The sequence below is a fragment of the Temnothorax americanus genome, unplaced genomic scaffold (genome assembly GCF_048541705.1).
Source record: "Temnothorax americanus isolate GAGA-0224 unplaced genomic scaffold, ASM4854170v1 Scaffold24, whole genome shotgun sequence".
In the NCBI taxonomy this organism is placed as follows: Eukaryota; Metazoa; Arthropoda; class Insecta; order Hymenoptera; family Formicidae; genus Temnothorax; species Temnothorax americanus.
The window spans coordinates 2,867,023-2,881,404 of record NW_027509381.1 but is presented as its reverse complement, the minus strand read 5'-3'; the positions used below and the strand labels follow the sequence as shown (position 1 = coordinate 2,881,404).

At 43.3% G+C, this 14,382-nt stretch overlaps 1 protein-coding gene across 3 annotated transcripts in view; it reads left to right on the top strand.

Moving 5' to 3' along the window:
- The window catches only part of Rhogef64c (Rho guanine nucleotide exchange factor at 64C), a 110,158-nt gene that overhangs the window by 93,535 nt on the left and 2,241 nt on the right, over positions 1 to 14,382 (top strand). For 2 of the 3 annotated variants that reach the window (XM_077408263.1, XM_077408264.1), the window contains 5 exons: positions 661 to 2,154; positions 10,261 to 12,224; positions 12,366 to 12,580; positions 13,642 to 13,906; positions 14,083 to 14,304. In XM_077408263.1, coding sequence (XP_077264389.1) covers positions 661 to 2,154; positions 10,261 to 12,224; positions 12,366 to 12,580; positions 13,642 to 13,906; positions 14,083 to 14,304 — 4,160 coding nt within the window. The remainder of the gene's footprint in view (positions 1 to 660; positions 2,155 to 10,260; positions 12,225 to 12,365; positions 12,581 to 13,641; positions 13,907 to 14,082; positions 14,305 to 14,382) is intronic. The other variant, XM_077408265.1, reaches the window with a different exon arrangement.

Sequence of the window (14,382 nt, the reverse complement as noted above, 5' to 3'; positions counted from 1 at the left end):
TTATATCTTTTTACTCGCCGGGAGAGACGCTTTGAGACGCACGATGTACACTAGAAACGATACCTGGCGTTAGAAATGTAGAGCAGCGTCCTTTCGCGATTGAGGCAATTGATAGTTTATACTCGAATGCTTTCCGCGATGGCAATTCTTTCTGCTATTATGTGAAATGTAAACGTGGATCTATCATCTGATTACCCGCATTACATTTTTCATTGGGATTCGATGGTAAATAGAGATAACAAACAGTTAAGAGAATTTATATATAGCGTACATTATATTTTTTGTTTCTACATATAATTTATATTTCTTTTTAAAATGTTATTTATTATGACAGATGAAAAAGGTATATGTTTTATATATTGTTAATATTAAATATGAGAATATTCAGTCTACTAGCAAATTCATATACACGTAGCGTGCTAAATCGTAAATCTTAAAGGATTAAGGACGTTTAAATTCCAGAAGAGACGCGCCTTTCTTGAGAGTATAATTTCTCTGATATCCATATTCAGCCAACCAAAATCAACGTCGTCAGAAATTTCATTATTCGCGTTCGGATCTGGAGATCTAGGTCGGCGCAACAAGTCGAGTCGGAAACGGTTGTGGGACGATTTTCTCTCGCGACAACGCGATACAACGTTTAAACCTAATATTTGTTAGGCGTGCTGAGGACCGCTATCGACGATCCGTACGACCAGATGCGGCGGAACCGGCTGGTGGAGCCGAGATCGCGGGCGCGCAGCATCTCGCCGCATCGACCATCCTCGCAGCGAGATTCCAGGAGCCAGAGCATGGTCTCGCGGGCCGCCGCCGCTGCCGCCGCCACCGCCGCCACCGCCGCCGCGAAGGAGCGGCAGGGCTTGACCGAGGGCTCGTCGTTGTCATCGTCGTCCAGATCCGAGTGGTTCGACAAGGAGTCGAGCGCGGTTGTGAGCTACGACGATCGTAAATCGCGACCCGGTTTCACCAGCAGCGGGGGCGCGTCCTCGGACGATTGGATGCTGGACGAAACTCCGGAAAGTCACTCGCGAACTCATTCCGCTGCGACGACGTCCGCCAAGCTGACTCGCGTCTCGAAGAAGCCAACTAGGGAAACGAATCAAAGGAGAACTGGCCAGGACGAATGGAAGAACGGGACAACAACGCCAGTTGCGGACTCGCGGAAGAGCATCCTCGAGTGCGACGTGAATCCGTATTTGTTACTAAAGAAGCAGAAGGACGAGGACGATCTGAGCGACGATCTGTCAGATAACGCGCTGGAGCAGGACGATCTCAGAACACATTTGTCCAGTCGTTCACTGTTCGATCCGTCGAAAGTGAAGTCGATCGAGAGGATACCGAATAGGAGTGCCGTAGCGGCGATCGGTGGTCAACGGATCAGAGTGTTCAACGAGAGGCCCAGAGAGATATCGGACGACGACGACGACCTGCCACCGCCGATCACTAGGATCCCGATACCGAAGGTATCGCCAAAGAGACCGCCGAGACGACTGAAAGAGGCCCGGCAGACGCTGAAGAGCATCCTGAAGCGCGGCCGAGTGATCGAGAGCAAGAGAAAGAACGTGCTCTTCAACGTCGACAACGTGATATTCGCGCCCGAGAAGCCGTCCGAGGCGACGCGACTCTCGTGGAGCAGGATCGGCAGAATCGCCAATTGCGGCAAGGAGCAACGAGATAACAGTCCCGAGCCGAAAGAGGGACGCGAGGAGGCGCCGATCGTGCCGCAGGAGCAACAGGAGAAACACAACTTCATCACGATCCCGAACATCAGGGACCCGAAGGTGGACAGGGTCAGGTACAAGGAGCCGAGAATCGTTCCGGAAGTAAAGAAAACCGCGCCGCCCGGGCCCGACAGGATCAAGATAGACAAGTTCGTCCCGTCTAGGAAGTTCGATCTTTCCGCCGCGTTCAAGAAGCAAGACAAGATCGGTAGCGAGCCGCGATCCTCACTTGACAACTCGCTATCCTCTTCGAGGATCAACGTTCCCAGGGAGCAGGAGAGGATATTACCGGAGGAGAGGAGAGAGAATTTGTCGAACGAGAGAAACGTCAGGCTCGAGGACGAGACCGAGCTGGAGATCGAGATCGAGGAGCTGAAGGACCGTCTGCCGTGTATCGCCGTGGACGAGAAGGATCTGATCCTAAAGTCCGAAGGTAAGATTCTTCATGGCTTGTTATGAAATCTTTAAATCTCAGTCGCATGTATAATCAACTTATTATAGCTGTATCTTAGTCAAGCCCAGGCTAACAAAGTTTCATTAACATAATTCCATCATTCTGTTTATGAAATGTGTATCCTGTACTGCGTTAAATTTAGGAAAAACCAGAGAAACGTTCTGTCCATTCTAGAAATAAAATTTCGTTCGATCTTTGAAAGATTTTATTACGAAATCATAAATAGAATTCATTAATATAACATAACATTATTATAAAATGATCTATATGCATTTTGAGAAAGAGAAAACATAATCTGACTTTTGGGTTTTTTTCTCTTTTATCTTTTGGCACACTGGGAAAATTTTTTCATGCTTTATCATTCGACATGCGATGGAGCATGCTATAAATTATTTATTTATATATATTATCTATTCTCATAATTATTGTGAGATCTCATGCACAAGATTACATAATTTAAACATGTATTATTTTCTTCGATTATATAGATAGTTGCGTCACGGTTAACATTATGTCGTCTTTTATTTATTTTCACGTATACTGACTATAATCTTCTAATAGTATACGCGAGATAATATTGGCGTTAAACGTTTCACCGTGATGTTCCCGGACATATAATCCATTTCTTGAAATAATCAGATTTTCATAATAACATAACTGTTATCTCAGAGTCGCATTAGTATAGCTATTAATAATATAGAAGTATATAAATTAATGATGAATCTCTCTACGATGATAACTATAACTGGTCCGCTTATGATCGCTGACGGGGCCAGTTCGCCCCGAGGATGGCGCGCGCTCATAGTCATCTAGGGGTTACTCTCACATGCGGAAATTAGCTAGCGGCCTAAAAGTACAGCGCGGCTGTTTCATATTGCGGATAGGGATCTTTGTCCATCGCGGATCGATAATCTTACACTCATCAACGCTTATCGTGTTATCATCGATTACGATCCTCTTCATCTCCCCCGGTTATTATGGTAACACGTGCGTGATTAATGACCGTTGTGGTTGACACAACTTATCAGACTATCCCTGAACTTTTGAAAAAATTACGCGTTCAAGGATAACGGCTGGCGTACGCTCCTTCTTAACGGTATATAGCAGTTTTGATTTCGAGAATTTTAAAGATCAGCAAATTCTCTGTAATTTGTGATACCGGCGACGCGATTTCTTTCGAGGAAATACAAGTGACAATACGTATATATGTACAATAAATAGCGTAAGTTTTTTCTTCATTTTGCGTAGATCGCCATAGATAATGTGAATGGCCGCGTGGATGTTTATCATGCGCAAAGTTTGGCAAGTTAACACGCAAAAGCGAATTAATAGATCTGGAAGGCGCGACTGAAATCGCGCGTAACCGTATGCGGGTAACCGTCCTTAAGACGGCTTTGTCGCTGACAAGAGGAGAAAGGTTATAGCAGATCCTGACGACCCTGAGTCTTATCCCCGAGCTGTTTGGCTCGCTTAAAACTCGCCTAAAGAAGCCTCGCGAGTTGTGTCTGGAGCATTTGAAAGCGCATAAGGTCAGGGCTGGCTGGCATCAAGCTGACAAATTATCCTGGCTATTTATTTCAAAAGTACACTCTGCCTAGCGGTGTTACATATTAAAAAAAAATGCTCACTGCAATGCGTCTTCTTAGATATGTATATAGAATGCACAAAACGACCTATCCTCTTTAAAAATCTCAACACGCGAACATTTACTAAGTTGGTCGTAAAATTTATGTTAATTTATTTTTCATCCGTCCGTCGTCGTCCGCAACGGATAGCAACCGATATTTTTCTGCAGAGAAAACACTTTTTGCCACCAATTCGTGTCGGTGAAGCAGAACCGCTCCTCTTAATTTTCTCGAATGAGGGCATTAAATTGAGTGTTTATAATTTTTACCCAAGAATTATATGTTAAATTATTTGAACAAATGGTGCCGTCGCGTATTTCTTGCAAAGCGATATTATCGTGCTGCGGGCTCGCGTTTTTCGAGCACTCGCGATGAAAGAGAGAGAGGGAGAGAGAGAGAGAGAGAGAGAGAGAGAGAGAGAGAGAGAGAGAGAGAGAGAGAGAGAGAGAGAGAGAGAGAGAGAGAGAGAGAGAGAGAGAGAGAGAGAGAGAGAGAGAGACAGAGAGAGAGAGATAGAGAGAGAGAGAGAGAGAGACAGAGGCCGCGAAAGTAGACGCGTGAGAAAGATACGAAACGATCGGGGACAATGCGAGCGACGGTTGTTCGCCTTATACGGAACGACGTGTACATATTTATCGGCACTGGTGGCGGCCCGCCGGCGCGTATCGTAAACGCCTCGCCGAGAGAGGAGGAGGAATAGTTACATACTAATTCGATCGGTGACGATCCGACTCGATCCCGTCTATTTTTTTGAGAGAGAAAAGGCGTATTTCCTGGTTACGAGATCAGTATAAACGCGATCTCGCTGATCGCATCGAGCGCGCTCGCACGTGCTTCCGATAACAAAGTGCATCACGTAGCGCCGATTTGCGAGACTAGCGTGAATTCCGGAGCCGCGGAAGTTCGCTTCGCGATTGAAAATATAATTTTGTGAAAGTCTCGTGGCTTCCGACGGAGTGTGAAATAATTTCCATCGGCAATTTCTTTCGCTACTTCAAGATGCGTTGTTGTTTTATTATTGCATCAAGATTATATCGAGTGCGATATCTTGTTTTGAAATAGAAAGAAAAGCTTAGATTTAGATAATTAGTTCCAGCGCTAAGTGATGAAAATCGATTAGAATATACTCTTTTTTTCTTTTTTTGCAAAAAATTATCTATCATGCTTATATCTAACAATGAGACTTAATTCGCGAGTCTTCGTTGATTTTCCACATTGCTATTGCGGCGCAATTAGATCTTTCTCGAAAAGTGCTCCGGAACCAGGTCTGACTCCGTTCACGACGTGACGAGCGGATTCGAGAATGTAGAGCTCGCGGTGCAAATTGAGTCTGCGCGCGGACGCGAGATAAGACGTGACGGGAAAAAAGTCGTGTGAATTAACTCGGATGATTGGCAGTAACGTCGGAGTGCTGAAATGTGCCGCGCCGGCCGATTTGTACGCGGCTCGTTTGAGCGCCGGTCTCGACAGAAAAAAAAAATTAGAGTTACGTGAATCCGTTCTATTAATAGAACGAGCGTTGCGTTAACGTCTCCGCCGCGCGACTCTTTAACACGCGTCATGTTAATTATTATTGCGATTAATTGATATTCCGCGCGCGATCTTCGTCCGTCGTCATAAGTCACGTTCGATGCTCAACAGCGATTATAATAGTAGTGGCATCGCAATGTATATATATATATTGTACGATGTTACCTGCATAACGATCATGCCGATGCACTTTTTGGAGCCTGATGTATTTGCTCGCGATACGTCGACTGATCGAGGCGAGTTAACATGTAGCTCAGCAGTTCATGCTTCAATAATCGAGCACGGCAGTAAAGTTCAAGATATAGCTGACAGTTTCTCTCGGAGAGACGTTGAGAGTCATTCACGTCATAGAATATATAATGAGACTAAAGCCCCGTTGCGCCAATATTGCAGGATAGCGTTGATCCCGATTAACTAAACGTCTCCTTTATGTACATTTCTACCAATGTAGATTAATTTTAAATTAAGTTTAATTTACTTTTTATCTTTGTCTAGTTTTTAGAACTAGAAAAAGATAAAAAGGAAGTTAAAAACCAAGATTTATATATAAATATATTAACCTGCATTGGGTAGAAATGGACATTAGTCACAGTACCGTCGAATAATTTATGTCAATTTATAAGTATCTTCAGAAAATTGGGCGCAAAAAGGCGACTTTGTTTACAAGTATGCAAGGAACATGTAACATATTACAGTTGTTTTTGTAATTTGGTTTCTCTAACAATCAATCCTTTGCGGTTACATTCTTAATTACAAAATTTATATAACTTGACTTTCTTTTTAAATATTATGTAATTTATTCCGTCATAAAAAAATAAAAATAAAACTTGATTTACACAAAAGATGTAAATGTAAAACTATTTCTGAAAATTTATTTTTCTTTCATATTTTACATGCACTCGCGAACCTTTATACTCGCGGCAGTGTGTGTAACGGAGAATAAAACAGATAGCCTACGACGACTTCCCGTGCGATCGTGTTTCCGGTGTAAATGTACTGTGCGACAACGCGTTAGATAACTGCGGGCGAGCGAGCGACCGAGACGCCTCGTAGGTCTGGTGGATCAAGGTTTTCTCTCCTCTTTGCACTTTCTTTGCATGCGTTTGGTTATTTATCGCTTCTATACTAATACAAATCATTAATCTTACGAAGAAAGTTATTAAGTGTACCTCTTTTGAAAGTAATAATTGATTATGTTACGACAATTACAGTTAATTATTTGAGATTTGAGATAAATTAAAATTACAAACCGTTTAACAAATATTAAAAACAAAAAATATTAAATCTTCCAATTTAAAAAAATTACAGGATAATTTAATATTAAACAATTTTTTTTATTTTTAAAATAAGTTTAAATTTTTAATCGCGGAAAAGGAGCAGGAATTAATAGTGGTTTATTTTCATTTCTTTTTCAAGAATGGATATTGATATTCGGCGCATATAATACTCTTATTGTTAGTAGATTCTCTAAAGATAAAGTATCTCCATTCATTGCTTTGTACGATCTATCTCTGTTCTTTCTTCACGGCGCGTTTTAATTAGTTACTTCCAGTCTACTTTCTATTTTTCTAAGCTCAGACACGAGCGAACTCAGACACGTTCGCGAATTATAAAATCTAAACGCCGATTTCTTTTCCCAAGCTAGAATCTTTTTCCACCCGTTTCTCCTCCCGCGCGGACGGTTCGAACGATCTTCGTGCAAGCGCGCGATGCATATAGCGGTTTATTTTCGTTCAGTTTCACGTTCTGTATTGCGCGTACGGTAATTCAATAGCAATGTAATAACTCAATGACGATGATTTACAGGGCATTGTTTTCGTCACTCTCTTTCCACTTTGAAAATTAATAACTGCGGGATAATCTTTCCGTAATTAAATTTGCAGCTTGTCTGTCGCATTATTCGGATCATTTCAAAATATATATGCAAATTAAAATCCTTTATTTTTGCTGTTTTGTTACTATTAATTAACAATTTGATTGTGAATATAATCTCGGACAAAATTTTCTTAATGTGTTAGAATTATTAATTAGACAAATATAAAAATGGAATGAGTCAGACGAAAGCTAATATTTTAACATACATTTCGTATCGCAGTTGGATCAATACGCATGCGCTCTATATAGGATTCCATATGATGCAACATAATGAAATATAAATAAAAGAAGAAAAAATAGGATTAAACGTAAGTGAACAAAATGGATGCGTGAAAAAGTTTTTCCCGATGAACACTTGATAGATTTCAGAGACACTATCGATCATGCGTATAAGCACACAGACTGCGCCAGCCACGTGCTGCGCCTGTAATGGATGCACCTGATCGTGCAGCTCGTGGGGAACCTTGACTCATTCGCGCACCGTCGTTGTTTACCCACGGGCCTCATAAATCATCGGTTCGTTCCCTTGATCCGTGCGCGCACGGTCCAGAACCATGTAATTATATGCTTTTTAGAGATCTCTCACGTTTTCACTCGTTCGCGCCGACGACGACGACGACGACGAAGCGGCCTTGCGGCTCGATAAACCCTTCTTCACACCGCGGACGATTCACGGTCCGTACATCGTCAGCGATCTTCTTCATTCGCTTTGCACACGGTGGCGTAAATTCTCTCGCGCGAACAAGGAACCTCGTCGTTCATCGTTCATCTCGTGCTTTTCTTTCGTAGAAGAGAGGCTCGTTCCCTAAGAATGTTTCAGAACAATATTCTTTTGAAGCATAGCACCTCTCTTTCTCTCTGTCTCTTTCTTACTTTGTTTGCCACTTTTTGCCTAACCCATTGTTTACATTTCCTACATATAAATGCTCGTTCTTTTTGCGATCGCCTTATTTGCCGGATAATTGCTTGAAACTCGGGAAAAGAGGTGCGCGGAACATTATCTTTTTTCTCGCGTCTTTCCTTAGCGAACTTTGAGCTAAGGAATTTTAGACATCGCATGAGATTGCAATTTATATCAGTGCTATATTAATATGCTACATTAGATCTTAGGTTTTTAATAAAAATTTTAGGGGTATTGTATTATATAATTAATTATGTTTAAAATATTATTATACAAAATTCTATGGTATGATAAACGAAAAATAAGATAGGCGCATTTACTATTTTCGAAAGCATTTTATGAGGCATCTGTACTGGCGTCAAATTTGATGCTGATGATCAACATGGTTAAATCCGCACAAATAAGGCTCATCAACTGTTGCGGCACAATGTTTAGTTTCGCAAAACCTCGTAGCGGCGGCAGCTCATCTTTTCTTTTGCGTGCGTGAGATTGATCCAAGCCATAAAGCCATAAACGAGGCGGATCGGCGATTTGCGCAATCGCTTTTGCGGCCGGATAATCGCACGCGCGTCTCAGAAATTCCTGGCTGTCGCCATAAAGTGGAGCAGCTGTGGAAAAACCGTTGAATTTTCTCGCGGCGAGAAATTCTGAGCTCATTTATTCGCGTATACGTATACTATCAAAAATTGGTGCACTTTCGCCAGTCTCGTTAGAAATGCGTATATTAAAAGAAGTCTGCTTCGATGATGGTTTTGTTTTAACTTTGCGCTGAAATTGGCACCGTAACGAATCGAGCTTGAACGAAATATAATTTAAAAAATCGAAGAAGATATTCTTGCTTGAATAACATTTGATAATACTTGATAAAACGATCTTTGAAAAAAAAATATCTGTTATGATTTCAAGTATTAGTAAAAGTATTAAGTAAAATGTAAATGATAAAATATAAAATATGAAATACAAAAATTAGTAACAGTATTAAGTAAAATATGAAGTATTATTAATATAGAAGATTCTAATTCTCCAGATAGAAATGTAGATATTTTCCAAATTCTAATCTGAAATAGATACACGTGATGGAAAAGCACAACTGTATTAAAATTATTTCGAATCGTTAAGAGTAGAAGCACATTAGCACGTTAATTTCATTGGAATTTTTTGCTTCTTATTAGAATGTATAATGCGATTGTTTTACTAGAAAGAATAAGTATTGAATGTATACTTTCCTTCTGCGAATGCAGTTATACATTATTATGAAGCGATACTACCGCAAATCTGCTAAGAAGTAGGCATAAAACTTTCTCAGACACGCGTAAATTTTGGTATCAAATCGCCGAGCGTACTTTTCATGGGTATCCAATTCCAGCTTCATACTTCTCTTCATGCTTCACATCTGCGGTTTTCCTTCCGGGGAATTTGAGCGTTGCGAACGTTCTTCAGACTCGAACGGAAATTCTCACTTTATACAAACGGAGAAGAAACGCCCCTATTTTGTTAATACAAAACGCACAAAATAGAAAAGAAGAAATTAACTGCATTAAATGATATAGATTGTTTATTATTTTATAATCCGAATTTGAGAATGTATAATATTATTTCATAATTCGAGTTTAAGAATTGTATAAAATTGTTATTATTAGTATAATATGCATTAGTTCGATTTTATCAAATTTTGTAGATCAATGTTAAAGAGATCTGCTAGATAAGAAAATTATCCGTTTCATTGGAAATAATATCAACAACATGGCTCTAATTTTCGCAGTCGAGTAATATGGGATTTGTTTTTGTAATTGGAAATAATTACGCTATTAAGATACTTTCGAACTCATTACAAGAATACAGACTAATATATTTTTTTAAAGCCAAACATTTGAAAAGGAGAACGTATATATATTTTACGTACTAATTACGTCTAGCTTTTACTTTTTGATATGTCAGATTTTATATGTTGCATGTTTTGATACAGAATTACATTATAAGTACGTATATTAACCGTAACACATAATTTTTTTTTTTTGATACTGTATAATTTTTGTGTTTAAACCTATTATACATTAAAATATATGCAAATATATTTATATACACAATTTAAATTTCACAACGTCGTTATTTCCTTTAATTACCAATTGATTCCTTCTCGATCGCTGCCCGCAGAGAACTCAAGAAAATCCTTGACGCGGAGTCAAAGCGACCGGTCGTTCAGTAAACCGGAAATCTCGGCGGGTGACATCCTCTTTTCGGATACGATGCGGCTCAGCCTCAGCAAAAAGATCAAGGGGTCCTCGTCGTCGTCATCGTCCTCATCGCCCACGTGCGCAGTTTCGCGCGAGGATGTCGAGGAGAATTCGCCGAGAAGGAAAAGGAAGCCGGAAGAAATCGTGGAAGAAACGGGTGACGAGTTTAAGGAACCCGATCGCGAGATCAAGGTCAGCAAAAACGTTGAGGAAATTCCCGGGAAGACTGCCGATAATGCCGAGAAGGAGTCTGAACCGCCGTCAGACGCGCGCAGCGATATTTCCGACGTGAGCAACGAGCATTTCCGTATGATGAGACCTACGAGCTGGTCTCCGCCGCCCGGTAGGCAGAGACATCGCTTCAAGATCGGTGACTCTAGCGCGGATCCGGACGAGAGTCCCGCCAACTTGATCGGGGATCATCGGCGAACGATCTCCTCGGCGTCGACGGCATCGTGGAACTCGACGAGCTCCTACGGATCCTCGAAGATCGAGATTAACTCGCCCGAGAGCAACGTCTGTAAGATCACGGTGAGTCCGCGCTCGTCGCCGCTCGTACATCGGCTGCAGATCGGTCCGGATTCCGGCGCGAAAGGCGCCAGAAGAACGTCCATCCTTATCAACGGCGATCAAAATACAAACGCGGAACTGACGCCGGGTAACAAAGTGACTATCAGCGTCGGTGGGGAGGATAGCGTGTGCAATCCGACGGTGATCTCCGTGAACTCGGAGAACCCGCCGAAGGTCCAGAACTCCGTGGAGAATCGCACTCTGGTGATACTTCAGAACTACAAATCGAACATCGTGGTCGAGTCGGCGAATGACGATTCGCGTTCCAAACAGATCGAGAAGAATAGTCCCATCGTCGAGAGTGGCGAGATTAATCTGAAGACAAACGGCGAAGTACCAACGCCGTCCAGCGATGATATCCCTTCGTCGTGTCGACACGCGGAACAGCCGGCGACGAATTTCGAGAAACAGAAGAGGCTGAGTGTTGAGATTAAATCTTCCAATTCTAACCAGTCCTCGAGATTTTACACATTGGACGAAAGAACGGCGCGGCCGGAGTCCAAGACGCGGCTCAAAGATCCCGAGAATTCTTCTAAACTGCCCGACCTGTCCAAGGAGGCTCTGATCTCTAAGCTGCTCGAAGATTCCCTACGAAAGGCTCGCGAGAACGGTGAAATCCTGGACGAGGACAGCGGCCAGGCCATCCTGAAGATCCTGAAGCAAAGTTTGTTGAAGAGCAAAGAGTACGAGAGTTCGGAGTCTACTCTGGAAGCGAATTATTCGCGTTCGTCCAGCTTGAATTCAGATGGCGATTTCATCTCGACGAATCTCTTCCTCGAGGAGAATCCGTACGAGGTGATCAAGGAGCCGATCTACGAGGAGATACCCGACGAGCCGCCACCGTTACCCCTAAGTCCGCCACCCACGGAGGATTATATCAAAGAAAGAATTTACTTCGGAGACGTCGAATACTATAAGAAAGTTACGCCGGGCCAATTTCTCGGTCCCTATCTGTCCGAGGAAGTTTTCAAGAAGTCCAACTCGGAGGATCTGACCGAGACTTATTTATCCAAGAGTCCCGAAGATTTCTTCAAGAAAATGTCGACGTCGCCCGAGGACGAGAATAACATTTCCACCAAATTCGAATTGTTGAGCTTTCTAATGGATTCCAAGGACCGCGCGCGTCCCGCGGAGGAGGACGAGGACGAAGACGAGGACGAGGAGGACGATGCCGAGGGAGACCTGGAGGCGTTGTACGAGCAGAAGGAGACCAGCCTAGGCGACCTCAGTTCCAAGAGTTCGCAGATCTCCAACGTTTCCGACAGCAGTGAGGAATGCAACATTATCCTAACGAGCTCACCGGAGGCGTTGAAGGTAAGTTCGAAGCTAACCGATCAGGGGGAAGGGGGGGGGCTAAGTAAGATTCGAGCAAACCTTTTTTCGGGGCCTCGAAAGTGCAGACATGCATGCCAGTTAATGTGGGATTCTAATCGGCGCTTCTTATCACTTTCGCAGTCGAGAACGGTCGACATAGAGAGAACCGACAGTGGGGTCGGATCTGAGAGCAGCCAAGCCAGTAGCACTCGCTGTGTCGCGAGGCGCTGGAGGACGGGCAAAGTTTCCTCCTCCGGCCCGGGGAGCCTCCTCGGTGGAATGCCGCAGGTGATTTCCGGCGCCGCGAAGCTGTGCGAGGACTGCGAGCAGCGGCTGGACCCCCTGATAACAGACAGGTGTGCCTGAGTGACATGAAGCCGGGAATCGAAACCGTTATAGTTTTGATGCGTTTGATATCCGGTGCTACTGATACGGAAAACCGTCTCGGTATACATATCTTGATGGACAACCCGCTCTCGCATTTTAGCGTCGCGGCTTTATAGTTTTACATCCCGCTCGAGTCGCCGGACGCGTAAATGAACGTAAACGGACTACGAAGAGCTTCTCCGTTTCTAAGAAACTCGTTCTTAATGCATCCCGACGTCCTAAATCGTACGCTGTTATCACTCTGAGCCGGATTCGAGCAGATAGCGCTCGATGATCCGGAGAGAGGATATAACGGTCCGGAGTCCTCGCTAAAGCGTATCTTCCACGGCTTGTGCGACCGAGTTTCGACCGTGAGAGATTCGGTTTACCGCGAGCTCTCCGCGCGGGATTCGCTCGATTCGCCTCTGAACTATAAAATCCACGAACAAAGTGCCGTTCTGCGTTTCGGCCTCCCAGGAGCAATCCCGCGGATCGAGGAACGAATGCCGTTTCGCCACGGTCGCGAACTTTTCAACAGACGTGATCTATCCGCGCGTTCGTCAATCGAGAAAACGTCTTATCTCAAATTATTACATTCACTTCCGGAAACGCGAGCTTTCTGATTAACACGTCTCTCAACGTGTCTGTACTCTGTATCTGTATATTGTTTTTATTGGAGCAAGGCTGTTGAACGCGTTTATAATTCGCTCGACTAGATTACGCGGGGGAGACAGTGGGCCACTTTCTCCCGCCATCGATTTTATTTGCCCGAGAGCGAAAGTGTCGTTATCGAGGAGCGCAGTTGACGCTTGATGAATGGATAATGCAATATGCGTCTGGCAAGTTGCGACAGCCACTTTCATCCGCGATCGTAGATTATACGTACAAATTCGTGGCAGCCGCGAGCTCCTGTATTCGATTCGCCTTCGCTTTCATCTGACGTTAACAAAAAAAATTTCTTTTAATAACACAGTATAAACTTCCTTATAACGTTCGTGTTGTCGCGGCGTCGCGCGCGCAAATATTTTTATTTTTCTTGTTTTTTTTTCAGCGGTGTGGTTTATGCGCCTTTCGTGTGCAGGAAGTGTTCGAAGAAGCGCGCGGAACGGAAAGAGATTATCACGGAAATCGTGGAAACCGAGCAGAAGTACGGCAGAGATCTGCAGATCATACTCGAGGAGTTCCACCGGCCGATGTTAAGAGCGGGCCTTCTCACGTCGGAACAACTGTCGGCGATCTTCCTGAACGTCGAGGAGCTGCTCGAGCACAATCTCGTTTTAGCCGAGAAATTGAAGGATAGCGTGGAACTCGCTCAGGTAAAGAACCCATGCAAAAAACACGTATTTCGATTCTTTTAATCACGTGAGCTCCGTATTCGATTCGCCTTCACTTTCATCTGACACACGTTAACAAAAACATTTATCTTAACAATATATAACTTTCTGACATTCAAAAATTCACGTTGCGATGCCTGATTTTCTCGATCGCGTAGGAATCCGGGGACGAGGATCTCTTGACGGTGGACGTGGGTAAGATCTTCCTCGAGTCGGAAAGGATGCTCCACGCTTTCGAGAGCTACTGCACGCGTCAAGGCGGCGCTAGTTTGTTACTGCAAAATTTAGAGAAGGAGAAGGAGCTTCTTCGCATCTTCCTCAGGGTTTCCCAAATGGAAAACACGGTTTTGCGAAGGATGAATCTGAACTCCTTTTTAATGGTATAACATCACGCAATTCTTTGACTTAATTTTTTTTTACTCAGGAATGAAGGATATAAATTATTTGTATCATTCGTA